This window comes from Scyliorhinus canicula, chromosome 20, assembly GCF_902713615.1.
Source record: "Scyliorhinus canicula chromosome 20, sScyCan1.1, whole genome shotgun sequence".
Lineage (NCBI taxonomy): Eukaryota > Metazoa > Chordata > Chondrichthyes > Carcharhiniformes > Scyliorhinidae > Scyliorhinus > Scyliorhinus canicula.
Genome location: NC_052165.1, coordinates 7047169 through 7073894, shown reverse-complemented (window position 1 = coordinate 7073894; position 26726 = coordinate 7047169). Strand labels below are relative to the sequence as shown.

At 45.6% G+C, this 26726-nt stretch overlaps 1 protein-coding gene across 1 annotated transcript in view; it reads left to right on the top strand.

Annotated features, from left to right (window-relative positions):
- immp2l (inner mitochondrial membrane peptidase subunit 2) overlaps positions 1–15443 on the top strand; it is a 619736-nt gene extending 604293 nt beyond the window's left edge. Inside the window, exon 6 of the mRNA XM_038780189.1 lies at positions 11645–15443. Within this exon, the coding sequence (XP_038636117.1) occupies positions 11645–11788 (144 nt within the window). The 3' untranslated portion in view covers positions 11789–15443. The remainder of the gene's footprint in view (positions 1–11644) is intronic.
- The last annotated feature ends 11283 nt before the right edge of the window (positions 15444–26726 follow it).

Sequence of the window (26726 nt, the reverse complement as noted above, 5' to 3'; positions counted from 1 at the left end):
TGGTCAGACCATCGCCCACATGCTGATCTCCTGCCCTGACCATTTCTGGTGGCATCATCAAGCATTCGTACTGAAGCCATTGAATTGATTTCTGACCTCAAAGTCCAACAGTAGCTGCATCCCCAGCCATACAAATATGTATATGTTGGAACTTGAATTTCCAACTTGGGTTAATTTACAATGCAGATTCCATCTGTTTATCAGTGCAATGTAAATTTAAAAACACAAACATAATTGTTAAACTTCAACCAATTAACCGCATAAAAATTAATGTTTGGATAGAGAACATATTAAAAATTAAATTTGCAGTAGACTATTACTCCACTATTAATTTATGCTATCTTACTGATGGTGTGTGGTGAAATCTATTTTGCAATTTTGCATTATGATCAAATTTCTGGCGTTAAAATTATGCAGATGAAATTGCAGCTAAATTAACATGGCAGCAGGCTAATTTTTCATAAATTATATTTCAATTAAACATTAATATAATGAGCAGTGAAGGAAGAACATGACATAACAGCAGCAAAATGTAATATTAATGCAGGGGCGGCACAGAATCTTCTCCGCTGCTGCACAGGCGTTTGCAGATTTCCTGGAATGCAAAGATAACGGGGCCGGATTCTCCGTTGGCTGCGCAGAAATTGGAGCGTGTGATTAGGCGGAGGATAGCTTACGATGCCAAAATGGCAGCAGGGGCTGGTTTGACGCCGAATCGCGGTGCTCCGCCTCCCTGAAAACGGTATCAATGCAACGCACATCGCGCATAGTTGAAATACCGTTCACATATCATTAGTGGGCCCACCCGCGATTCTCCGATGGGCCAAGTTTCCGACGGCGCGGTCCACGTGTGCCCTCCCAAATGGTGAACCTGGCGTGGTGGCTGCTGAGTGAGAGAGAGGGCGTATGGACATCCAGCACCGCCATTTAGGACTTGAGGTCTTGGAGACGCCGCCACACTCGGCCAGGATCCGTGCCGCTGGCTCAGGGGGCTTCCGTGAGGGCTGTTGGGGGTAGGCCAGGGGATGGCCTGTGGGGTCGCAGATGGCAGGTCGGGTCCGCACACGGCCGGCATCATGTTGTGCGCCGTGACCGCTTTGCCGTGCGCATGTGCAGCCAGGGATCCGGCCATTCTCCAGCCATTTTCAGCGTGGGAGTCGGGAGTTTCACCCGGCACTGCTGCTAGCCCCTCACCGCTTCCGGAACCGGTGAGGGGTCGGCGTCGATTTTATTCGTTGTAAAACGGCCGCGAATTCTCCGTTTGAGCCGGCACTTAGCCGCTGAATCGGAGAATCTAGCCCATAGTTTGTTTCTACTTTCACCACAGTGCATCATTTTCGTATCATAGCACAGAATCCCTACAGTGCAGAAGGAGGCCATTCGGCCCATCGAGTCTGCGCCGACCCTCCGAAAGAGCACTCTACCTCGGCCTTATCCTCCATCCTATCCCTGTAACCCCATCTAGGGGCAATTTAGCATGGCCAATCCACCTAACCTGCACATCTTTGGACTGTTGGAGGAAACCGGAGCACCCGGAGGAAACCCACGCACACAGGGGGAGAACGTGCAGACCCCACACAGACAGTGACCTCAGGTCAGAATCTAACCCTGGCGCTGTGAGGCAGCAGTGCTAACCACTATGCCGCCGTGCCACCCAATGGGACAACTTCAATAATAATAATAATTTGGATCACATTTATTTTGAAGGCAGGTGCCTCAGCTTTTGATGATAAATTGTCTCCGGTATTAGCGATACAGCCACGCCCCTATCCACTGTCATTTTAATATCATGACCTTCAAGTTTCGGATAGGCCCAAAATCGTTGTTTATCTCCCTGCTTTGACAAAATACCTAGCTTCAGCTCGGTTTCGCTGTCTTTTGAGTAATCTTGAGCTTCATCCACTAATTTGTAAACATGACTGGACTGTTTACTTGCATTGTTCTTCTTGCACTTTTTTGGTGCAGAAGATCTTTCCTGAACCCAACATGCCTTGCCAATGCGACCTTTATAACGCCAGTTCTTGCATGTATTTGATTTACTCAGCATTCCCCTGTTGAGTGTCCAACCTGTGTACAACGGTGACATGGTCGCACCTTTGCAGCCTTGTTCCTGTGGATCTTCGCCCCAGCCCATATCTGCGAAGCTTCTCTCTTCGTAAGCTCCATAGATGTGGCAACTCCCTCAGCAGCTTTCAGAGTTAGATCACTTAAAGTAAACAGCTTCCTCTGAATTGCTTTGCTGTGTAGCCCACAAACCAGCCTTTCTCGAAGAGTATCATCAAATGTCGTACCGAGTTCACCATATCTGGCTGATCTTGTTAAAATGCTGTAAACTGTAAAATGGTTTCACCATCTCCCTGACTATGGCAGTGAAATCGGAACCTTTCTGCGGCGGTTTAAGAGAAAAACATACGTCTAAAATTTTCATCAGTTCGCTGACTTGTCACCTTCTACTTCTACACCGAAAAAGGTTTTACGGGGTGAACACGAGTCTGTAGCTGAGAAATGTTGGGACCTTTCGGTCCTCCCATGTCTGATTCGCATAAAAAAACAATTGGAATCTTTCTTCATAGGCGTTACATGTTTCATTATCCTCATCAAATGCATCCATAGCATCCATTTTTCCCACCATTTTTTGATCCTGTCATCTAGAGTCTACATTTTCTCCCTTCCATTTTAGGTATGAGTATTTGCCTGAATAGTGTCCATTGCAGAGTCGGCAGACTTCAAAATCCCCCATCCCCGCACCCATTTTGCTTTGCCACATGCACGGTCCCTGCAGCCCAGACCCCACTCACTTCAACATAAGCAAGTCTTCCCTGGCTGTCGATCTGCGTACTCACAGTTGCTGTCAAAAACTTTTATCAAACCTTCACATCGGCGGTAGTCCTTCACCCGATGTCTGGGTGTGTGTGTGTGTGTGTGTGTGTGTGAATCTGATCCCGAGAATATTTCGTTCCTCCTGTTGGCATCCTGCAATTTGTTGATGAAAATCTTTTTTTCCTGCCTCAATCCTCATCGCCACTTTTCTCTCGTTATGTTTCTTTGTTGCCGCAAAGAGGAACGTTATGGAAGTGTCCGCACTCTGGATTCTTGTAAAACACGATGAGAGGTTTATTAAGGGCGTTGCTCAAACAATTAAGATGGTGATGTGCCCAAAGACCACACAAAGACTCTATTGACGTCACTACACACAACATGTGACACAGAACCAACACGAATGTATTCCCAGATACATAACCGTGACTGTCATTGTTTGGTCCATGTGTGTCCACCTGTCAGTGGAAACCTGAATCTTGTCCATATGTTTCTATATGGACTGCTTCATTAGCTGAAGAATTGGGCCCCGTATTTATCATAGAATTTACAGTGCACAAGGAGGCCATTCAGCCCATTGAATCTTTATCGGCCCTTGGAAAGAGCACCGTACTTAAGCCAACACCTCCATCCTATCCCTGTAACCCAGTCACCCCACCTAACCTTTTTGGATACTAAGGGGCAATTTAGCACGGCCAATCCACCGAACCTGCACATCTTTGGACTGTGGGAGGAAACCGGAGCACCCGGAGGAAACCCACGCACACATGGGGAGAATGTGCACACTCCGCACAGACAGTGACCCATCGAACCTGGGACCCTGGAGCTGTGAAACCACTGAGTTCCCATGCCACCTATGTCATCCTCAGGACCCTGCATAAAGCGTACTTCTTTGACCAAGCTTTTAATCATTTCTCATAGATTTTTCTTTGACTCCATGATAAATTTGGTCTAGTTACACTCCCCTGAAGTGCTTTTGGAAGCTTTCCTACGTTGAAGGTGTGAATGTAAGTGACTATATATTAAGTATCAGGTAAAGATGACCTAACAGAAACCATATGTAAATCATAGAAACTTAAATATTATTTAAGGGTAGGTTTATAGAGGCAACAGATGCATAAATAAGTTAAGTGAAAATTCTCCCCAGGAATATGCCATTATAATCCAATTTATACACTACCTTGTTTTCATTTAGTTAGCAGATCAGTATCCTTCAAAATTGCCACTCTTGATTAATTATTTTCAATTCAACCAGCTTAAGATAACATCTGGAAATGTTTAGTGGAAAAAAAAAGGAGAGAAAAAAATCAAGTTTTTTGCTCAGTTTCTAAAGATTTTCTGAACTATCCTGTTGCAATTTCCCTGACTCGAATTCTCGCCAGGCCTGTTGTATTTGGGTGCAAACAAATCTAATGTTTTTAAAGAGAATTAACGACGTTACTGCAACATGTAAATAGCTTGTGCAGGATATCTGAACTTGTCCCTGAAACAGCAAAGTCCTGATTTTAACCTGGACTGGGTGGGTATCCTGTGCCTCTCCCATATTCCTTGGCCAGATCATTTCAACACCGGGGCGTCATTTAAATTTGCCTGCGCTGTCTCCCACCCAAAGCTGGGAGTGAGTCAGGTGAGAACCATTGGGTGACTGTGGGAACTCCAATTGGAGGGCAACTCTACTGAGGAACCAATGGTACGATCCTTCATGTAGGGTCAGTGCTGGGGGAGTGAGGTGGTTTCTCTAAAGAGCTGCCAGTGAAGGGAGGGAGAGAGAAGATTGAAGCTGGAGATACGCAATTAGTTTTTTTTCAGGGCCCATAGAAGTACTCCAACTCCTGCCAGCTTTGAAGAAATCCTCGTCAACATCAACATCTGCAAAAAGAAAAATACCGAGGCCTCTTCTGAACACTCTCGCTGTTTGACACTAGATTTTATTGGCAGGTTTGGTAACAAATGGGTCTCGCATGATTGTGTGACAATACATGCGATGTTACCAGGCTGCAACAGCCCTGCTTGTCACTGTTTAAAATAAGGGGTTGCTCATGTCTTGTTATGCTCTAGGTGTAGCATAAGCGGCTCCCTTGTGGTGCACTTGACAAAGGAAGGATCAGACGTGGAGATAACTTCAACACGTTTATTAAACTATAGAAACTTCTATAACTTGGGTTCGACACTACTCTTAATCCTACTATAGCTACTCAGACTGACTAACCAGACAATCCACATGGTGGGAGCGATATCAAATCAACCCTGTGTCTCTACTCACTGACTGTCTCCACTGGAAAGAGGCAGATCATGTGTGTGGTGTCCTTTATATATAAGTTTGTGTAATGCCCTCCTGTGGTCGTGTCACCTCTGTGTGTATCGTGAATGCCCATTGGTCATGTCCTATCTAACTGATCTATTGGTTGAGTGTGTGTGTGTGATGTCTCTGGTGCTCCTTCTAGTGTCTAACTAGTCTACATGTATTTACATTAACCCCTTGTGTATTTACAGTGATGCACATCACCACAGCTCATTTCAGACAGAGATGAGGAGAATTCTTTTCTCTCAGAGGGCCATGGGTCTCTGAAACTCTCTGCCTTAAAAGACATAGTAAGAGGTCTGACAACACCAGGTTAAAGTCCAACAGGTTTGTTTCGAATCACTGGCTTTCGGAGCACAGCTCCATCCTCAGGTGTATGAAGAGGTGGGTTCCAGAAACATATATGACTTTGTCTGTATATGTTTCTGGAACCTACCTCTTCATTCACCTGAGGAAGGAGTAGTGCTCCGGAAGCTAGTGATTCGAAACAAACCTGTTGGACTTTAACCTGGTGCTGTAAGACTTCTTACTGCGCTCACCCCAGTCCAATACTGGCAACTCCACATCAAAAGACATAGGAAGCAGAGTCTTTGAGTACTTTTAAAGCAGAGTTATCAGTAGGGAGGAATGTGGGGTTGAGGTCACAAGCCATGATCTTATTGAATGGTGGAGAAGGCTCGAGGGGCCGAGTGGCCTTCTCCTGCTCCTAGTTTGTGCGTTCCTACCAAGTGGGTTAGGTCGACCAGAGCTGAAATGTACTTACAAATTGACAAAACCCAAGGGCTTTCTATAAACATTTTTTATCAAGATGCACACAATTACAAAATAACTATATTTTTTATAAAATTCAAATTGTAGCTGCCTCTTGTTTCGAAGAGCAGGATGAAATTCAGAATAACTGAATTTCATTGGCAGCATTTGAAGTGCGTTCTCTCAAATATATAACATCCGTGGAATTGACATTCTTTGCATTTTTGAAGTTGAATAAATGTGCCTCAAAAATATTAGTACCGAAGGAACCATAGAGAATATCCTAATTTTCAAATTGCTATTTTTATTTAGAGTACAATATAATCTTATCTATTTTCCAGAAGCTTAACCAAGATAGTGAAAGCTAATTCATGTCATTCAGTTTCCTGTATACATTTTGCTGAAAGGATATATTTGAAAGTCAGTTCAATGTCATGCTGCATGTTGGAATAGTGAAAACCTAATCTCCCTTGCATTAATATGTTTACACTACAGAAGGTAATCTGAATTGTCATTAATCTAAAGTGACATCAGATTAAAAGTGTAATTGGGAACATGACTAATTGGAAATGTCCTTGAGGCAAAATTTGACGGCAGTTGTGTTCACGAACTTCAGTTAACTTTGCAAAGGAACAATCAAAGTGGAATAGCAAAATTCGTCTAACTCTGTTCTTTAGAGGGCTTCAGGGGCAATTTGATGTGTACCGTGTCAGTGCAGTAAGTATTTTAATAGCAGTCAACATACTATTACTGAAATACAGATATATCCCAAAACGGACATTGAACAGAATTAAAAGATTAACCAGATCACTATTATTTTCCATTGTTAGTGATTCAGTTCGATTTGAATCTGAAAACTGTCAACAAAATAATCTAAATTCTGAAATATTCCGAGATACAAGGTGTTGAGGATAAACAGACAAGGATAGAAAGAAGGAGGGGAATCATGGAAGCTGGCGAGCAACCATGTCTTGGAGGGATCAAATGCAGAATCCACTTTGTTAAGGAACTGGAGAGGTACCATTGCACTATTGGATGTATCCTAGAGGCTAGTTACTCGAAGGAAAGATATGCAGCAACAAATTTCCAATAAAATACAGAGGTGAAAATGGGGCGGCACGGTAGCACAGTGGTTAGCACCGTTGCTTCACAGCACCAGGGATCTGAGTTCAATTCCCGGCTTGGGTCACTGTCTGTGCAGAGTTTTCACGTTCTCCCCGTGTCTGCGTGGGTTTCTTCCTGGTGCTCCGATTTCCTTCTTTGAAAGCCACGATTGACTCTGCCTCCACCACATTCTCAGGCAGCGTAATCCAGATTCTAACCATTCGCTAAATTTAAAAGTGTTTCCCATGTTACATTTGGTTCTTTTACCAATCACCTGAAATCAGTGTCCCCGGTTCTGGACCATTCCGCCAATGGGAACAGTTTCTCCGTAAGTATTCTGTCAGAATAGTTAGGGAGAAACTGTTCAAAGGAGGATTGTACAATGGTCAAAAGATAAAAATTTGGAGAGCTACTGGGGAAGGGTACGAGCAGTGGAACCATCTGAGCTGTTCTCACAGAGAGGCTATTCAATCCCGATGGACTGAATGGGCTCATTCTCTGCTGTAGCCTTTCTGTGGTTCTATATTGGTCAGAAACAGAAATGCTAAAACAGCTTTTCGGGGAATAAGTTTCCTAGTTAAACTTTAACAATACAACAATATATTATTAACAGAAGGATGGAGGTACCAAGCACAATTTGTTTTGTTATTGTTGTTTTATAACAGCTTGGATCTCACTAAAGGGGCTGTTTAGCACTGGGCTAAATTGCTGGCTTTGAAAGCAGACCAAGGTAGGCCAGCAGCACGGTTCAATTCCCGTACGAGCCTCCCCGAACTGGCGCCGGAATGTGGCGCTAGGGGCTTTTCACAGTAACTTCATTTGAAGCCTACTTGTGACAATAAGCAATTTTCATATTTCATCTTTCAATTCTGAAGGGAATAATGGATACGCATGGGCTATTGTTGGGCATTACTTCTTGAAGATTTTTAAATGATATCTTAAACTGCCGGAGTGAAACTTCATTTTACAAGCAGCACATCTGAGCCAGGCAATCTGAGACACCTGCAAGTAATGGGCAGTAATGGAACTTTTAAACACTTGTTATTTTCCATTGTCAGCCCATTCATGCAGTCGTGTCTAAACCTGCAGCTTGCATTAAGGCTGATTTTCTTGGAGTCTGAATATATGCTGTGGTGGTATTATAAGTAGAGTCTTGTAGCTAAACATCACACTTTCCAGATCTGACATAGGTATCTGCAGTGTAACTGCAGCCTTTTACATAGACCTGTTTGTTTTTTGTGTATTATCTCTACTATGGAAATAGGGGAGACGGCCTTTTAGTGTTGCAGCTTGCCTCTGATTAGAAACAGGCATACGGGTCCCAAGACTCTCCGTTCGCACAAACTTGATGACGAATTATTTATTGTGATGTGTTAATTGCAGGCATTTTGAGTGACAACTTTCTAATTATGTAGAAATTATACCTGCTATGAAATAATCGCTAAAGTTAAAAAAAATGAAGGTTTTGAAACGATCATGGCTGCACAATAATTGGAATTTTAACTAATTTTGCTTGGCTGCAGAAAGATTACTGAACTAGATTTACAGGACTGTCGAGCAATAAATTAAGTCTGAACATAGAATGAGTCAAAAATAAATTTAAAATACCCAATTAATTTTTTTACAATTAAGGGGCAATTTAGCATGGCCAATCCACCTACCCTGCACATCTTTTGGGGTGTGGGGGCGAAACCCACGCAAACACGGGGAGAATGTGCAAACTCCACATGGACAGTGACCCAGAGCCGGGATCAAACCTGGGACCTCGGCGCCGTGAGGCAGCAATGCTAACCACTGCGCCACCGTGCTGCCCTAAATATTGTCATTTTGAGCTTATTTGGCGAATATAGGGATGGATTCTCCGCTCTCCCACGCCAAAATCGCGTACGGCGACGGGGCAGACAATCCGTTTTGGCGGCAAAATCAGGAGCAGAGCGGTTTTTAAATTCTCTGCCCCTCCGACCGAGTATCCACCGCCTCAGGCCATTGCTTGAGGCCCTCCCCCCGAATTCCAGACGGTGTGGGAATCATGTGGTCTCACTGTCCGGGATCCTCGAGTGGCGGCTGCAGACTCAGTCCGGGGCCGCCACACTCGGAGGAGGGCCGATCGGCGGGCAGGAGGGGCTTCATTCGGGGCTGGGGGGGGGGAAATGTGAGCGGGCGGTTCGGGGTGCACGAACGCCGATGCGGGGCACTATTTTACCGGTCCAGGTCTGCGGGCTGAGTCCGCCATGGAGCACGCCGCCGCCGTGCGCATGCGCGGCCTTTGACCCAGCGGGAGGCCCTATCAGCAGCTACTGCTGTGAGCTCTAAGATGGCTGCCTGATAGCCCCCAGCAAAACAGGGAATCTGTGGCCTTTTCAATCCAGTTTTCCTGGCGTAAAAGACCACAGTTTTCCCGACGGCGTGGGGACTTAGTCGCAAAAACGGAGAACCCAGCCCGTAATGTTCTTTGATTGGGCCGATGTGGAATCTCGATATTGCCATGTGAACAAAGAACATTAGACTTTGTTTTACAAACAAAGTTATTTATTACTAACGCTACACTACCGAGTAACTAAAATGTCGTAAGATAAATACAGTTGGAAATAACTGTCTAACACTAACTTACACTGAAACACTACAGAGCTACTGTAATTTGTGACCACAATCAACTCCTAACCAGCATCTTCTGATGGAACACATGGTGCATCCGACCCGACACTGCATACTCGGCCCACCTGCTGGTCGGATGCTAGAACTGCAACAGTAAAACATATAACTTAGAATATGCATATAGATGATGATGAACTACTCATATTGTATATAGATGATAGTCTACCTATCAACACAGTGAATGCTTTCAATTAGCCAAAATTGAGATGATTTAAGATTAGAGGAACATGTCAGCTAAATGCAGCTCAGAGAGCACATTGTCTCGGTGGACTATTATTTTTCATATCACACAAGTTATGGCAGTCAATATCTGATGATGACCATAGCACCATCTTTTTTGGATTTAACAAACAAGTTTTTTATCGCACTGTAGATTAAGTACTCCTGTGCAGGGAGTGACATTCCAGTCTTTGCTAATTTTAGTGAAAAAATAGTCTCAGATCTGAAACGGTTAAATTCCACTACCCCACCTCTTCCAGCCACTTAACTTGTCCTTTGTCTCGAGGCTTATGTTCTGCCAGTTTTCTGGAACACAAATGTCCTATTTTAGGTGTCATTAAGGGTCTAAAGTGAAATGACTTTGGTTAACCTTAATCCAGCTTGTAACGGGCATACATTCGTACCACAAAACGTGCCGTAACTTGGCACAGAATTACAGACTCAGAGGATGGAGCACGAAAGGAAGTAAAAGTGTCGCAGCTTACGGTTGAATTCCAGTTTTGGGGCAAGTTGAGGGGCATGCTGAAATTGAGATTGTGAGATGCTGGTGTTCGGTGTCGGACACTGGAAGTGGATCAGTGTTCCACTTTGCAGTACTGACATCCTTCACTGGGAAACAATTTTGGTTAATAGGGCAGGCAGCTTCCCTTCTGCTGCTTCATCCACTATCTTTAGAAGGCTGACTTTAAGAACAATACCAAAAAGAAATGTGATACCAAGGGTGCTGCTCCATATAAAGTGTTTAAATACGGTTTATTTGATATTCAGGTTGTCAGTGTGGTCCGTCAGAGTTTGGAGTGTTTCATCAGGGTGGGTAAGGGACTCTCTCAATTGCGATTTTACGCACTGGATCCGTGGCAGGTTTAAGTACTGGCTGATGAGACATTTGGACATATATGCGTGGATGCTAATTATTTTGAATACTATAAAGGTGATTAATGTGCAAGTAAAAAGAAGCTCCTCAAAATGAGTCTTAATTGGTTTGAAATTTATTGAAAACATTCAGCATTAGGATTCAATCGAAGTTTAAGCTTAATGGGCTGGGAATTTGCTCTCAGCATTGAATAAACTGCACCAGCCGTGCATCGCACTTGCAGATGCCCAGAGATTTTGTGTAAGATTTCGCACTGGAACTTGCTGTAATTAAAGAGCAGATGTTTCAAAGTTTCCACACTTGCTGTTTTCCACCAGGTGTGATTTCCATTTCAAGCACGTGCAAACACGCAGCAAAGCCAGCATAGATGAAAGGAAAATCACATTCTCTGCGACAGCCTTGTCACATCTCCTGGCAGCCAGTAACAGTAGTGGCGCAGGCTGGGGTGCAGGTCGCCTGTGCAGCCTCTCTGCTGACAAGGGCAGCAGGGTAGCATGGTGGTTAGCATCAATGCTTCACAGCTCCAGGGTCCCAGGTTCGATTCCCGGCTGGGTCACTGTCTGTGCGGAGTCTGCACAGTCTCCCCGTGTGTGCGTGGGTTTCCTCCGGGTGCTCCGGTTTCCTCCCACATTCCAAAGATGTGCGGGTTAGGTGGATTGGCCATGCTAAATTGCCCGTAGTGTCCTAAAAAGTAAGGTTAAGGGGGGGTTGTTGGGTTACGGGTATAGGGTGGATACGTGGGTTTGAGTAGGGTGATCATTGCTCGGCACAACATCGAGGGCCGAAGGGCCTGTTCTGTGCTGTACTGTTCTATGTTCTATGTTCTATGTTATATAGGGAGATCTTAAAAAAAAAATCACAAATGGGAAAACAAAATGTGGCGATAACAATACTACCCATCGATTATGTTGTACGTTTTACAGGTTTCCCTGGGGCTGGTTCACGCCCGTGCCTCGCACATCATCTGGCCACCCAATCGTTGGATGAAGTTACAAACTGACCTCCCCGAGGAACGAAGGCCTCTGTTGTCTGGGGGCAATGACCCTGCAGATGGAACATCGGTTTAGCAGGTTCCCCAAGAAAGCAACATCCCAGCTTGGAATTGAGATCACTCAGCATCTGTTCCAGAAGGAAAAGTGGAACTTAATGTTCCGTAACATTGGAGATTTCACACGCTGGGGTATTCCAAAGCCACGAACTACGTTCCTTCTACAGCGCAAAGCTCACTATTACATATGTTCATCTGACATTTGCCATCAATTTTTACTTGTTCTTCTTCCAAATTCTGATTGATTTCACTGCTAATTGAGCAAGGAATCGCCTTGACTTGAGAAGGAAAGGTAAATTAAAGAGTTAATTCAAGTGGAGTCCTGATGTTTAATGTTATTTAGATGATGTAAGTCTAGAACTAATTTATCAGGCTCACTTTGCCAGCATATGGGCGGAAGGTTACATTTCCAGCCCACCACTACTTCCTCACCCAAAGCCAGGACTTTTGTCCCAAATTCCCAGGAATATCATTTGCAAATCTGAGCAAATCCTTCTATAAAAGAGCAGGGTCTTCGAGACATGCTCTTTTATAGACCCAAAACGTTTTTGACCTTACCCCCTCCCACAGTAACTAGTCTGATGAGAAAAGGTGGTCACAAACAACTAGGTTTGTGTCTTTTAAAAGACCTCAAAGGAATTCACCCCAGGTCTCAAATGGCAAGTGTTTCCATGACATGATCCCTGGCTTAGAGGAAGTAAATGCAAGATATGGCAACAACCTATGTCAGTGGACGGTCCATACCTGTGAATTCTGGAGCCACCCAGACCAGTCCTAAATTCTGCAGGAAATCCTGCGGCTGGATTCTCCCAGAATGGGGTTATGTCCCCATGCCGGCGTGAAAACACTGGCGTTGCACCCCCGAGTTTCCTCAAAAAAAGATAAACCGATTCACTTACCTTCAGGGGGCTAGCAGGGACCCAGAGTGATTCTCGCAGCTTTAGTCCCCGTACTTCAGGCCTCGAGTCTGCGCATGCAGACTGGCCTCCAGCCTCCAGCGGCCGTGCCGAGCGCCGTGGCGGACTTGGACCTTGAGGCAGCTCCGAAATGTACCCCCACCCCCCCCCCCCGATCGGCCACGCGCCCTTGCGTCGGACCGGCCGGTTATGTCCCCTGGCTGCCCATAAGCCCCCCTCCCGGTGCCCGATACACCCCCCCCCCCCCCCCCACACACACCACCGCAGCCGCACACGTGGTTCCCGAACGGCAATAGACGGTTAGAACCCGCTGTCAGGAACTCGGCCGGCTGGGAGCGGAGAATCGCTGGGTGGGCCTCTTGCACTGACCCCCAGCCGCGTGGAGTAATCCGCGAAAAGGCCGATTCTCAGATCCCGGAGAATCGCCAGAGCGGTGATGGGCACGATTTCGCCGTGAAAGTTGATTCTCCTCCGCCACGCCAAACGCGATTTCGCCGTGGAGCTTGGGAGAATCCAGCTGGCATAACAGAGAATTTATTTTGTTTCAGGACCCGGGGCTTTTAGGGGATTTGGTTAAAGCTAACTGTAAATTGAAGGTACTTTTATTTCAATGGCCAAGACCTAAATCCAGCCCAGCTAAATTCACAGAACGAATATCTTATCTCCCTCTCCTCTCTTTCTCTCTCTCTACTGCCCATGAAGATCCAATTTAAAATGAGTTTATCTGAGTCAATCCAGTCCTTTGTAAGTTTACAGTTCATAACTGCCTGTAATTTACCATAAATTGACATGAATTTTGAAATCTTATAAAGAGCACATTGGCAAATACGGAAAGTAGATAGTAGCTGTTGGGGCAGAATTGAAGGAACTTTACATTCTTAGAAATATACTAAACCTGCCAGGGATTACTTAATACTGGCACTGGGTAACACAAGTGAATAAATATTCAATTTCCCAACAGTGCTGTATCTGTATTTGTGATGTGAATGCGATTTATTAATATGTTTCCATTTTTTATTCGAAACCCGATACATCCCTCGTTCCTTTCCAGCGGTTTAATATCTAAATCCATCACTTGTCATGGCAGCCTTCCATACAGATTGGAAAGATTCCTGCAGTCTCAGCTGACAACAGCAGTGCCAAAATTGATCTCAACATCGCCCAGGAAAGGGAGACAGCAATCAGGATTCCTTATTGTCCAGTAACTCCTGCTGGTAGTGTGGGTGGTGGATGTTAACAGAGCTAAGCCTGCTTAAGTGGTGCCCATTCGTGCTAACATGTTAGCTGTAAATGCCCAATTGATCAAATTGTTCTGATTTCTGAAATAGGAATTTGATAGGAGAAGTAAACTCTGGGGCAAATTATTATTAGAGCCTTAGATCATAGAATATACAGTGCAGAAGGAGGCCATTCAGCCCATCAAGTCTGCACCAGCTCTTGGAAAGAGCATCCTACCCAAGCCCACACCACCCTATCCCCATAACCCAGGAACCCCACTCAACCAACACTAAGGACAATTTAGCATGGCCAATCCACCTAATCTGCACATCTTTGGACTTTTTTGCAGAAGGAGGCCATTCGGCCCATCGAGTCTGCACCGACCCACTTAAGCCCTCACTTCCACCCTATCTGTTTCCATCGTGTGTAGTTCTTGGAAAAGGTCGCTGGGGTGGGGGGGTTGCAATTCACATCAAGCGTGTCTTTACTAGTAGGCTCTCCCGCTCTTACTTCCAGCAATTGGCGTGTTTGGAAGGATTTACAGGTTGACGCTCAAACCTGTTGGCCACGTTACGAACACACCTTCCTTGGCCATCAAGTCCTGGGGTGGGACTGGGACCCACAGCTTCTGGCTCAGAGGCAGGGATGCTACCCACAGTACCATAAGACCTTCTGAGCAACTATATAAGAGTTATATAAAGGTCATTTTGTACTGTCATGTTCCTAATCAAAAATGGAAAACTAAGGAAGGTGTACAAAATAGCTTTTTCCTGATGTGAAGGCCAGTGCTGGTAATTATGTTAAAGATAATTGGTCTGGAACAGATCAATATGAGCTATTTATTTGCGATAACTAATAAAATGAAAATCGCTTATTGTCACGAGTAGGCTTCAAATGAAGTTACTGTGAAGAGCCCCCAGACTCCACATTCCGGCTCCTATTCAGGGAGGCTGGTACGGGAATCGAACCGTGCTGCTGGCCTGCCTTGGTCTGCTTTCAAAGCCAGCGATTTAGCCCTGTGCTAAACAGCATGCAGGGAAACTTTAAACCCTAATTTTCATGTTGTACTTAACATCGCTGTCTTCCTAGAAACTTTAAATGTACTTGAAATATTTCAACGGTAAAATGTTCAATTGCCCCACTCAAATGTCACTGTAACACCTTTTATTCCATCTCTTGGGCTGAGCTGCTGATTGGCAATGAGAAGGAGATGCGGCATCACAGGAGTAGTCCACCTTCTTTAGGGCAATCATCGGCAGGTTTACAGGCTGGCCACCCAACCCAAGGAGGCATCGTGATGGACTAACGTGGGAGCAAAAACTGGATTTAAAAGTCATTCTGATCCTTTCAAAAATAAAAAAGGTGAGATGAACAATATGAATCTCACACATACAGATTCATTGTTCTATCTAATGTGCCAAGTATATGTACAGTTGAATGCGATTGTAAATTGAAGGACACCGATGTGAAAAACAAGGACAAACGAGAGTGTTTCTGTATTAAGATGTGGTATTGAATAAAGAATGAAGTCTGTTTTAACTTTGTCTATAGAGCTATTAGAGGCATTGTGTCCCTTACTGACCTTTAAAGTGTTGTACCATGAAGTTCTTACTGAATAATTATCATCAGTCTGAGGTAGGACATTTTGCAATTATACCATTATTGATACACTTAACACTCTTAAAGTAGTACCTTTGAAATAATTGGCACTCCTTTTATCTATTCAGTGATTTAGCACTGAATTACCAATACATGAACACAACATCTTCAGCGTGGTGCAAACTTCCTTAACTTATTTTTACATGCACACACATTGACGTATCATACAAAACTGACTTTGCTTAAAAGGAATTATTGAAATTAAACGCAGGTTTCAGACACTGCATGCAAGGCTAAAGAAAAATGTGAAAACAAAATGGTGTTTCATTGTTGGGCAACATTCTGCTTTAATATTTTGAGAAAGGTATCTGTGATTGAATACAGGTAAGCTTTATAAATGAACGTTTCATCGACTCAAATGTTTAGGTATGATCTGGAGTTTGTTTCATTTCATTTCATTATTGGCTGTGTATCTTCAACTGATAAAACATATTTTTGCTAAAAGCTGGATAATATTAATTGAAATTATACAGGATTATTTAAAACAAAGGCAAACTAGAATATTGTTACTGCAGCTCAGATGCAGTAGGAATATATCACAATGCATGACATGATCATCAATAGGCTATTCAGCCTCTCAAACCTCTTCTGCTATTCTATTTGATCATGGATGATCTGGATTTCAACTCAGTTCGCCCACCTTTTCGCCACAATCCTTGATCCTCTTATTTAATCTATCAATATCAGTCTTGAAATTTTAATTTACTCGTCGACCGCAGCTTTTTGGGGAGAGGGAGTCCCAGATTTCCACTGCTCCTTGTGTGGGAGAAATGTTTCCCGATAGAACTGAGATGAGGAGGAACTACATCTCACAGAGGACAGCCCCGTAGTGCGGTGGAATCTGAGTCATTAAATGGTTTCAGGAAAGAGACAGATCTAATTCTGATTTAAAAAAACATGGGTGAAAAGGATATGGGGAACAGGTAGGGCGGTGGATTTGAGACCAAGAAGAGATCAGCCAAGATCTGATTGAATGGCGCAGCAGGCTCGAGGGGCTGAATTGCCTACTTCTCCTCCAAATTCCTATGTTCCGATGTAATCCCATCTGACTTTGCTTTTATGTCCCTTAGTTCCTCTACATCTATCCTATCAAATTCAATTAACATTTTAAGCTCCTCACCCTACAGCTTTATAAATTCAAGGGAATAGAATCCATTAAACCCTAGTAGCATGCCAGTGAACCGTGGCACACCCACTCCAAGGCCAGTACATCTGTTCTGTGTTGGGTGCCCAAAACTGAATGTAGTATTACGCCCAAGATGGTATCAGGCCAAGGCTCTGTATAACTGCAGAATCACTCCCTCAATTTTGAATTCCAACTGCCTTGATAAAGAGCAGAATTCTATTTGTGTTCAGGAATTGTAACAGTCCTTCCTGTTTAGTTCCTTTGTTCCCATTTCTTTTATTATTTTGGTCTGTGGACCCATAACCAGAATGTGCCTTTTGGGGGATGGGACAATTGGGCGCGGCCGTTTGGGCGCAGACGACAGAAATTCTTGTATTCAGAAAACTATTGTATTTGTTGTTGAAACATTCAATTTACTACTTTGAACTGTCAGTTGTGTCAATTTCAGCGGCCGGCTCACTTTGATCCGGAGAGGGAAGCTGCTCTCACAGGGGAGAAGGGGGGGGCGGGTGTTGGGGGGGAGCACGATGGGGGTTTTAAATTTATTTAAAAATCTATGCTAGCGCTTCCCATTGTGAGTCTACGGGGGTCTGACCTCTCCCCCCGCCCCCCCGTAGACTCTCAATGGGAAGCTCATGCATAGATTTTTAAATAAATTTAAAACCCCCATCATGGATATCCGCGGCTCGGATACAACGCGGGTGGCTGTCTTGGACCCCAACACCCGCGTTATAAAGGGGGACTACTGTGTCATGTATGAGTAAGAACACTGGTTTTTAAACAAAATGTAACAAAGTTTGTGCGACTGCTAAATTTGATGAACACACCTCCCTCATGTTGACGCCAAAACAGCCGGCGCCAAAACGGTTGGCGCCAAAACGTGCCTAACCCCTCGCGGTGAAAGCAGCCTGCTTGTCAGGACACGGTGTTCCCAGGTTTTGTTTTTAGCCAGACTCCTTGGCATCGAGTGGATCTTAGGAACCAGGTTTGGAGGGAGCCGGTTCAATCGGTCAGCTGGCAAATGGTGGGTTTGCCAGGGACAGTGTTCTACCTGATAATGATCAGTGATTGGTTCCTGCGTGATGCTTGCTGAGAGAGCTGGCAGAAGCGTTTAGAACTTGGAAGCGAAATGAATGCTCTTTCTCTCTCTCCCCGCTTGCTGAAGTGCTGAAGTAAAAGAACTGCTTTATAGTTCTGAAAGCAGTGAGTTCTAGGTGCATCCTTTACTGTGAGCCTGGGATGATATGGAGCCCGCAGAGAAAGTAGACAACCTTGCCAGAGAAAACCATCTCAAGCCTCGAAGGAAGAAGTATCAAAATGAAAGCTGTACTTCTGAAAGCCACCAACCGGATATCATCCCAGAGCATCAAAGATCTTGTTATTTTTATTCATGTTTTATTTCTCTTTCTACCACTCTCTTCCCTCTGTGCTGTGTGTCTGTGTGTACAGAGTGGGAGCAATTAGGAACGGGGAGTTGGGAAAAGGGTAGTAGATAGTCAGTTACATTTTCTGTCTGTTTAATTAAAATGTGATACACAATAAAAGGCGACTTGTGTTAACTTCACAAACCTGGTGACTAGTTTAATGGACTCGGCCAAGGATTAGAAATACAATCTAATTTTGAGGGCAGCACGGTGGCGCAGTGGTTATCACTGCCGCCTCACGGCGCCGAGGTCCCAGGTTCGACCCTGGCTCTGGGTCACTGTCCATGTGGAGTTTGCACATTCTCCCTGTGTCTGCGTGTGTTTCACCCCCAAAACCTAAACGATGTGCAGGTTAGGTGGATTGGCCACACTAAATTGCTCCTTAATTGGAAAAAATGAATTGGGTACTCTAAATTTAAAAATAAATAAATAAATAGAATCTAATTTAACCTGTGTTGTGACTCCAGGTCCAGTGGGGCTGGAATTGACCGCACACCAGCTGACGGTATCGTGACAGAATGCTTTTTGTATCTATGCACAAGCTTTTACATGGACTCCTTAATCAATCTGTTCCTCTACAGCCCCGGGTCTCTCGCCATTTTCAAAATATACTGATCTGTTATTTGTGAATCCAAAGTGATTGGCTTCAAACCTTCTCACGTTAAAACACATTTGCCATAATTTTGCTCATTTAACCTACCCATGGTCCTTTGTAAAATTTTGCTAACATCTACGCAACGTACTGTGCTTCCTAACTAATGTCTTCATAGCGAGAGGATTTGAGCATAGGAATAGAGATGTTTCATAGCGAGAGGATTTGAGTGTGGGAATAGAGATGTTTCACTGCAATTGTATCGGGCATTGGTGAGGCCACACCTGGAGTACTGTGTGCAGTTTTGGTGCCTTATCTGAGGAAGGATGTTCTTGCTATGGAGGGAGTGCAGTGAAGGTTTACCAGGCTGTTCCTGGGATGGCGGGACTGTCATTTGAGGAGACACTAAGTAGGTTAGGAATATATTCATTGGAGTTTAGAAGTTAATAATATATTCACTGGAGTTCATCAAACTTACAAAATTCTAATAGGATAGATTCAGAATTTCTTCACCCAGAGAGTGGAATTCGCTCCCACAGAAGGAAGTTGAGGCCAAAACATTGTATAATTTCAAGAAGGAATTAGATATAGCTCTTGGGGGCTAAAGGGATTAAAGGATAATGGCCAGAGGGGGGGGGGGGGGGGGGGGGGGGGGGAGGAGTGGGATCAGGATATTGAACTTGATCAGCGATGATCACAGTGAATGGCGGAGTAGGCTCGAAGGGCCGAATGGCATCCTCCTGCTTCTATTTGCTGTTTCTACGACCTCTGCAGACTTCAACGTATAACCCTCTCTTCTTTCATCCAAATCATTGATAAATATATATAATATATACATGTCTGTGATGAAAAGCCCTGGGACACATCACTTTTCACATTCTCCCAATGAGTTCTTTTTAGGTGCAGCTTCTATTCGCCCACTCCTAATCTATGTTGCAGGGTTTATTCTGAATCCGTTTGCTCTCGTTTTTAACGATCTCGTGCAGATTCAAAAACAGCTTCTTCCCCGCTGTTACCAGATTCATGGGCTGATCTGATTAATACTATACCACTATATGCTTCACCCGATGCCAGTGACTAGGTATTTACATGGTGCACCTTTTGTTGCCCTTTTACGCATTTTCTTTTCTTGTACTAAGTGATCTGTTTGAGCTGCTCACAGAAAAATACTTTTCATTGGACCTCGGTACACGTGGCAATAAACAAATCCAATCCAATCCAAAACTCAAAGGTCACAAAATCAAAATGGAAGTGGATACGGAAGTGGCTGTATCGTTAGCACCTGAGACAATTTATAATCAAAAGCTGAGGCATCTGCCTTCAGAACCATCAAATGTGATTGTCAGGCTGCAAGACGTCACACCATTATAAGGATGCGTTGTGGTAAAAGTAGAAGCAAATGGACAGACGGTGAAGTTGCCTCCATGTTGTTCATTAAACATTTCCTGCTTTATTTGGTAGAGCATGTTTGGCTAAGGTTAGACTCAGCTGGGAAGCAGTAAATCAACTAATGGATGCAAAGAGCAACTTGCAACGTACTTACGACAAAGTTCAACAGACTGATCAACACCTTGGATCCAGACCTTCAGAGCATTCTACGTGCTCTCATCCCACGTACTCCCCACATTGGAGATCTCTACTGCCTCCCGAAAATACACAAGGTCAACACAGGCCATCCTATTGTATCAGGCAATGGGACCCTGTGTGAGAACCTCTCTGGCTACCTTGAGGGCATCTTGACACCCATCGTACAAAGAACGCCCAGCTTCTAGCGCGACACGACGGACTTCCTACAGAAACTCAGCATCCATGGACCAGTTGAACCAGGAACATTCCTCGTCACAATGGATGTCTCGGCACTCTACACCAGCATTCCCCATGACGACGGCATTGCTGCAACAGCCTCAGTACTCAACACCGACAACTGCCAATTCCAGACACAATTCTGCAACTCATCCGTTTCATTCTTGATCACAATGTCTTCACTTTCAACAACAGGTTCTTCATCCAGACGCACGGAACAGCCATGGGGGACCAAATTCGCACTTCAATATGCCAACATCTTCATGCGCAAGTTTCAACAAGAGCTCCTCACCGCACAGGACCTTCAACTGATGTTATACACCAGATACATCGATGACATTTTTTCCTTTGGACCCACAGCGAAGAATCACTGAAACGACTATACGATGACATCAATAAGTTCTATCCCACCATCAGACTCACCATAGACTACTCTCCAAAATCGGCTGCATTCTTGGACACACTCATCTCCATCGAGGACGGTCACCTCAGCACTTTGCTTTACCGCAAGCCCACGGATAACCTCACAATGCTCCACTTCTCCAGCTTCCACCCTGAACACATTAAAGAAGCCATCCCCTATGGACAAGCCCTCGGTATACTCAGGATCTGCTCAGTTGAGGAGGAGCGTAACAGACACCTACAGACGCTGAAAGATGCCCATGTAGGAACGGGATATGGCAGTCAACTCATCGATCGACAGTTCCAACACGCCACAGCAAAAAACCGCACCAACCTCGCGCAACCTCAAACAAACCATTGTTTGCAGCAAACTACCCAGCCTTCATACCAGCAACCACGACACCACATAACCCTGCCATGGCAATCTCTGCAAGACGTGCCAGATCATCGACATGGATACCACCATTACACGTGAGAACACCACCCACCAGGTACGCGGCACATCCTCGTGCGACTCGGCCAATGTTGTCTACCTCATACGCTGCAGGAAAGGATGTCCCGAAGCGTGGTACATTGGCGAGACCATGCAGGCGCTGCGACAACGGATGAACGGACATTGCGCAACAGTCGGCAGGCAGGAATGTTCCCTTCCAGTCGGGAAACACTTCAGCAGTCAAGGGCATTCAGCCTCTGATCTCTGGGTAAGCGTTCCCCAAGGCGGCCTTCAGAACGCGCGACAACGCAAAATTGCCGAGCAGAAACTTATAGCCAAGTTCCGCACACTTGAGTACGGCCTCAACCGGGACCTTGGATTTATGTCGCATTACATTCACCCCCCATCATCTGGCCTGGGCTTGCGAAATCCTACCAACTGTCCTGGCTTGAGACAATTCACACCTCTTTAACCTGGGGTCACCCCTATCTCTTGATCTGTAAAAACTTAATTCCCTGCAAATGCTCGCATTCAAAGTATTGTCTTGCATCTTTGACTTTGTCTATATATATGTTTCTGGAACCCACCTCTTCATTCACCTGAGGAAGGAGCAGTGCTCCGAAAGCTAGTGATTAGAAACAAACCTGTTTGGACTTTAACCTGGTGTTGTAAGAGTTCTTAATGAAGTCTGCTAACAGGGGCGACCTTTAAATGCGTCGCCCGGGTTATTGATCCGCCGGGCGAATCAGAGGCATTTTGTTCACAATGTGAAACCCGTGCCTCTGCAATTCTGCACAAATGGCCACACAGTAAAAAGCCGTAAAAAGTCACCATTGACGTTGACGAGCCAAACGCCACTTGCCAATTTCTGGGATGATTCTGCCCATAGTTTTTAATGTCGCAAGTCGCTTTGTGAGCACTAAGACTGTCTACGATAGTAATACAGCAAAGCATGTTCATTACTGCAAGCTACATGGCCTTGAAGCTGTATTGATGAAAATGATCTGACCAACCGGAGGGGCATCGGGATTCATGACCAGATCGTGATGTGGCTGACAATTGAATCAGAGCCCGTTGATCAGTTTGGAGAGTAAACTTTCTACCGTAGAGATACATGTGCCAGTGTTTACTAGTGTAAATGCTGGCTCGTGTTTCCTGCTCTCCAGGAGAGTATTTGCCTTCAGTTTCCGGCAATGGGCATGATGTATGAATGCTTGGTTTTTCAGTGTACTGTGAGAATATAGCTCCAAGTGCATTTCCTGATGCATCTGTTGGGACATATGTTTCCGCTTGTGGGTTGAAATATGCAAGGACTGGCAGAGATGCTATCTCCGCCTTTAACTTGCCAAATTCTGTTTGCTATGGAATTGTCCATTCCCATTGTGCATCTTTGTGCAGTCACTTCTGAAGAAGCAACACAATTCCTTGGTACGTTGGAATATATTGGCGATAAAAGTTGGTAGTACCAACAAACGATGCTAACTCTTAGACAGGGTCAGAACATTCGAATGGCTTTGATGTTGTCACGTGTAGGCTTTAGTCCAGCTGCTGTCACTTTGTACCTTGGAAAATCAATCTTAGATGCTGCGGATGTGCGTTCGTTCTTGTTGAGTGTCAAATTGTGTTGTGTGAGTCGAGTGAGGACCGCTGGAACTGCTGACGGGCTGCCATTTGTCCCTTCCAAGGACAACAACTTTGTGAAGTAGGTCGAGCAACTCCTCAACATCTGGCAAAAGACTGAAGATGATCTGAAATGGGCTAGGTGCTGAACTTCGTCCACACAGCATTCTGTGGTGCTGAGAGATACCTTCATGAGTAAAGAAAGGTGCACGTTATCAGCTTTGCTCTGCTCGTGGTGTGTGAAGATATCCCCATCACATATCGAACTTCGTGAATACTATAGCACAAAACGATGCTTGTGGTTCTTGAATCGTAGCGAGTGGACACTCATTTGGAATGATTGGTTTGTTGACTGCCTTCAGGTCAATGCATAGTCAAAGTGCACCATTTTTGTTGTCGTACAATGACTGGGTTCAACATCCAAGGCAATGAGTCCATTTCCAGAATGACACCATCTGCTTCAAGTCATTTCAGCTCCTGTGACACTTCTGCACAGATTGGAAATGGCAACCATCTCAAATTTGCAGAACTAGAGGAATTGATGTGAGGCAAGGAACAACCAGTCCCCTTAATCTTCCTAAATAAGGCAAGATACTGTTGTGTAAAGTCTGTGTCATTGATCACATTGATGTGTGCTCCACTGGGTCTTTACATTTGAAGATAAGCTTATCAAACCGGTTTACTCCCAAAAGGCTGTGGGGGAGGCAGTGACGTAGTGGTATTGTCGCTGGACTAGTAATCCAGAGACCCCGGCTAATGCTCTGGGGACCCAGGTTCAAATCCCACCACGGCCGATGGTGAAATTTGAATTGAAGAAAAATCTGGAATTGGTCTTATGTTGACAACCATCAAACCATTGTCGACTGTCGAAGGAAATCTGCCACCCCTACCTGGTCTGGCCTGTATGTGACTTCAGATCCACAGCATTGCGATTGACTCTCAACTGTCCTATCATTTCCCTACTCCCTCATAACGTAGCAAGCCATGCTGTTCAAGGACAATTAGGGATGGGCAATAAATGCTGGCCCAGCCATCGATGCCCTAAACGAATAAAAAAATATATAAAAACCTGAAATTGTTTAGGTTGATATTTTGTAGTGCAGGATTGTCCCCAGGAGCAGGATAATCGAGCTTAAAGATTGTCAGTCCCAGAATAAGAGAAAGTTGTGAAAAATAACAGTTTGGCACTCAATGTAGATACTTCCGTACCTACGATCTGAACTAAGAATTCCTTAAAATGACCTGGGTATTTTCCCATCCGTGATAATTTACACATTCCGTAGTTCACTTTCAGGATTGTATGCCTTCACCTGTCAAGACTGAGGATTGGGAACATTTTAGAATTCAGTAAAGGGGAACCAAATAACTGATAAAGAACGATAGAATTGAAAATCAATGTCAATTAGCACGGCACATAAAAACAGTTGTAAAACTCTATATAAAAAGGAAAAGATTAGCAAGAACAAATTTGGGCCCATTGCAGCCAGAGACAGGAGAAAATGGGGAATAGGGATATGACTACTTTGTGGGCATGTCACCCAGAAAATGACCAAGTGTCATTTTGGGCAGGTTTGATGGGTGTTTCCCGCTGGCCTTTTGGGTGAGATCCAGGGTATTCGCCCACATTTAGGGGTGGATTCATCCACCCCACCCACCGCAAGATCTCCAAGGGCAGGATGTGGACAATGGAAAAGTCCGTTGACATCGGGCGGGAAGGTCCGGTCGCCAGGCGGGTGCGGCCGGACAATCTCACCCTAAGTCATTTCTTTGGGCCTTGGGGAGTTTCTCACCGGACAAGCCCACACTTAGAAATGGTTTCTGCAGTGGGAGAGTAAACTCGACGGCCAGACCGGCTCCTCCGAGATCGGGCGCCATTTTGAATAGGTGCCCAAATCAAACAGTGACATTGAGGGCCCCACACCCACGCCCCCTCCACCCCTGGACAATGCAACCCCTGCAGACATTGCAACACCCCCAACCCTCCCCAAATTAATAAAAGTTGCGTGGGCCCCCTGCCACCACCCAGTCATGAGGGGGACACTGTGCCACTCCCATCCATCCTTGTGGCCATCAGGGAATATATCCACCCTCCAAGCATACCCTGTTATTGGGTTGCTGAGGGCATCCCGGGCCTTCCCCCTTTAGTTCCATCTCTCCCTCCCACCAGCCCCCATTTTCAGGAAACCCCCCCCAACAACCCTCCAACTTTCATGATGCTCCTTCATACCCTCCTTCACACCCCCTTTCAAAGGTATGCCGCCCCCCCCCCCCCCCCCCCCCGCCCTTTCCAGTGCCAGAGATCCCAAACAGGTCTGCAATTGACACCTGTGAAGACAATAAGACATAGGAGCAGAATTAGACCATTCGGCCCATCAAGTCTGCTCCGCCATTCAATCATGGCTGATATTTCCTCAATCCCATTCTCCTGTCTTCTCCCCATAACCGTTGATCCCCTTATTAATCAAGGACTTATTGACCTCTGTCTTAAAGACATTCAGTGATTTGGACTCCACAGCCTTCTGCAGCAAAGAGTTCCACGGATTCACCACCCTCTGGCTGAAGAAATTCCTCCTCATCTCTGTTTTAAACGGTCGTCCCTTCAGTCTGAGGCTGTGGCCTTTGGTTCTATTCTCTCCTACCAGTGGAAACATCTTATCCATGTTCACCTCTATCGAGGCCTCTCTGTACCTCTCAGAAAGAACCGGAGGCATAAAGAATCATCACTTTGATGGCCACGGGAGCGAGTCTCCTCCAAACCCCTGCGGTGCCAGATGCGCCACAATCTGGCTCAGGTGGCGCACAGTCTCCCTAGATAACCAAAGTCTTTGGTGGCACGCGGGGTCCGGCCGGTCCTCGAAGGACAGGCGCTGACGGTATCCACGTAGCCTGGTGCGGCGCCTCCTTTGCACCTCCTCCTTGGCCTGTTGGACGGTGGCTGTCTTGCCTCGCCGGATTGCCCCTGCTCTTCTTGGGCAGGTTCCTCCTGTGCAGGTCCCTCCCTGAACAGGCCCTGTGCTTCCAGCCTCACCATCCACTGCGGCCAGGTAGGTAGATAGCGAGCATTCCCTTGCCCATCCAGATCCAACAAGCGACATGGTGACCCTAGGTTGCACTTCAGTTCAGCCCACTCCCAAACCCCCCCCCCCCCCACCTCAGCCACTCCCCCCGATATGTTGCTTTCCACACTGAAGCTGGTGGTCCTGTGGAGTAGGCTCGCTGATAGTGTAGCTGTTGAGGCCTCTGCCCTGGTGTGCCCTTTGTTTGAGGTGCTCCCTGCGATTGCCCAGCTTCCCCAGAAGTGGGGCTGCATTTCCGACGAGTGCAGCTGTTGGGCCACTGACTGGGTTTGGCCACGCCCATCCCATTGACGGGTCAGCTGGGGTCTGAGGTTTGCCAGAGGGGCAGCCTGGGTGAGTGCCCAAATGACCAGAGGCTCTGTGAATATTTACAGGACAGAGTGAGCAGTCAGCAGAGTGAGCAGCTATGATGGCCTGAGACAGGTCACCCTGATCCCAAAGGGGTACCCCGGATCCACAGAGCTGTCAGAAAGTTGCTCCTCGCTACTCCTGGCCTTGGCAGCCCCCCCCCCCCCCCCCCACCCCTCTCCCCACCCCCCTCCCCCCAGCAAGCGCTACCATCTCTAACAGTTTTACCTTCTCTCTCCCTCAGCAGCCATGGCGTCCGGTCCCCGTTTATAAATAGTTGCAGTAAACCGTGCCCACGTGACGTACACCTAAGAGGGTTGAAGCCTCACGGATGCCTG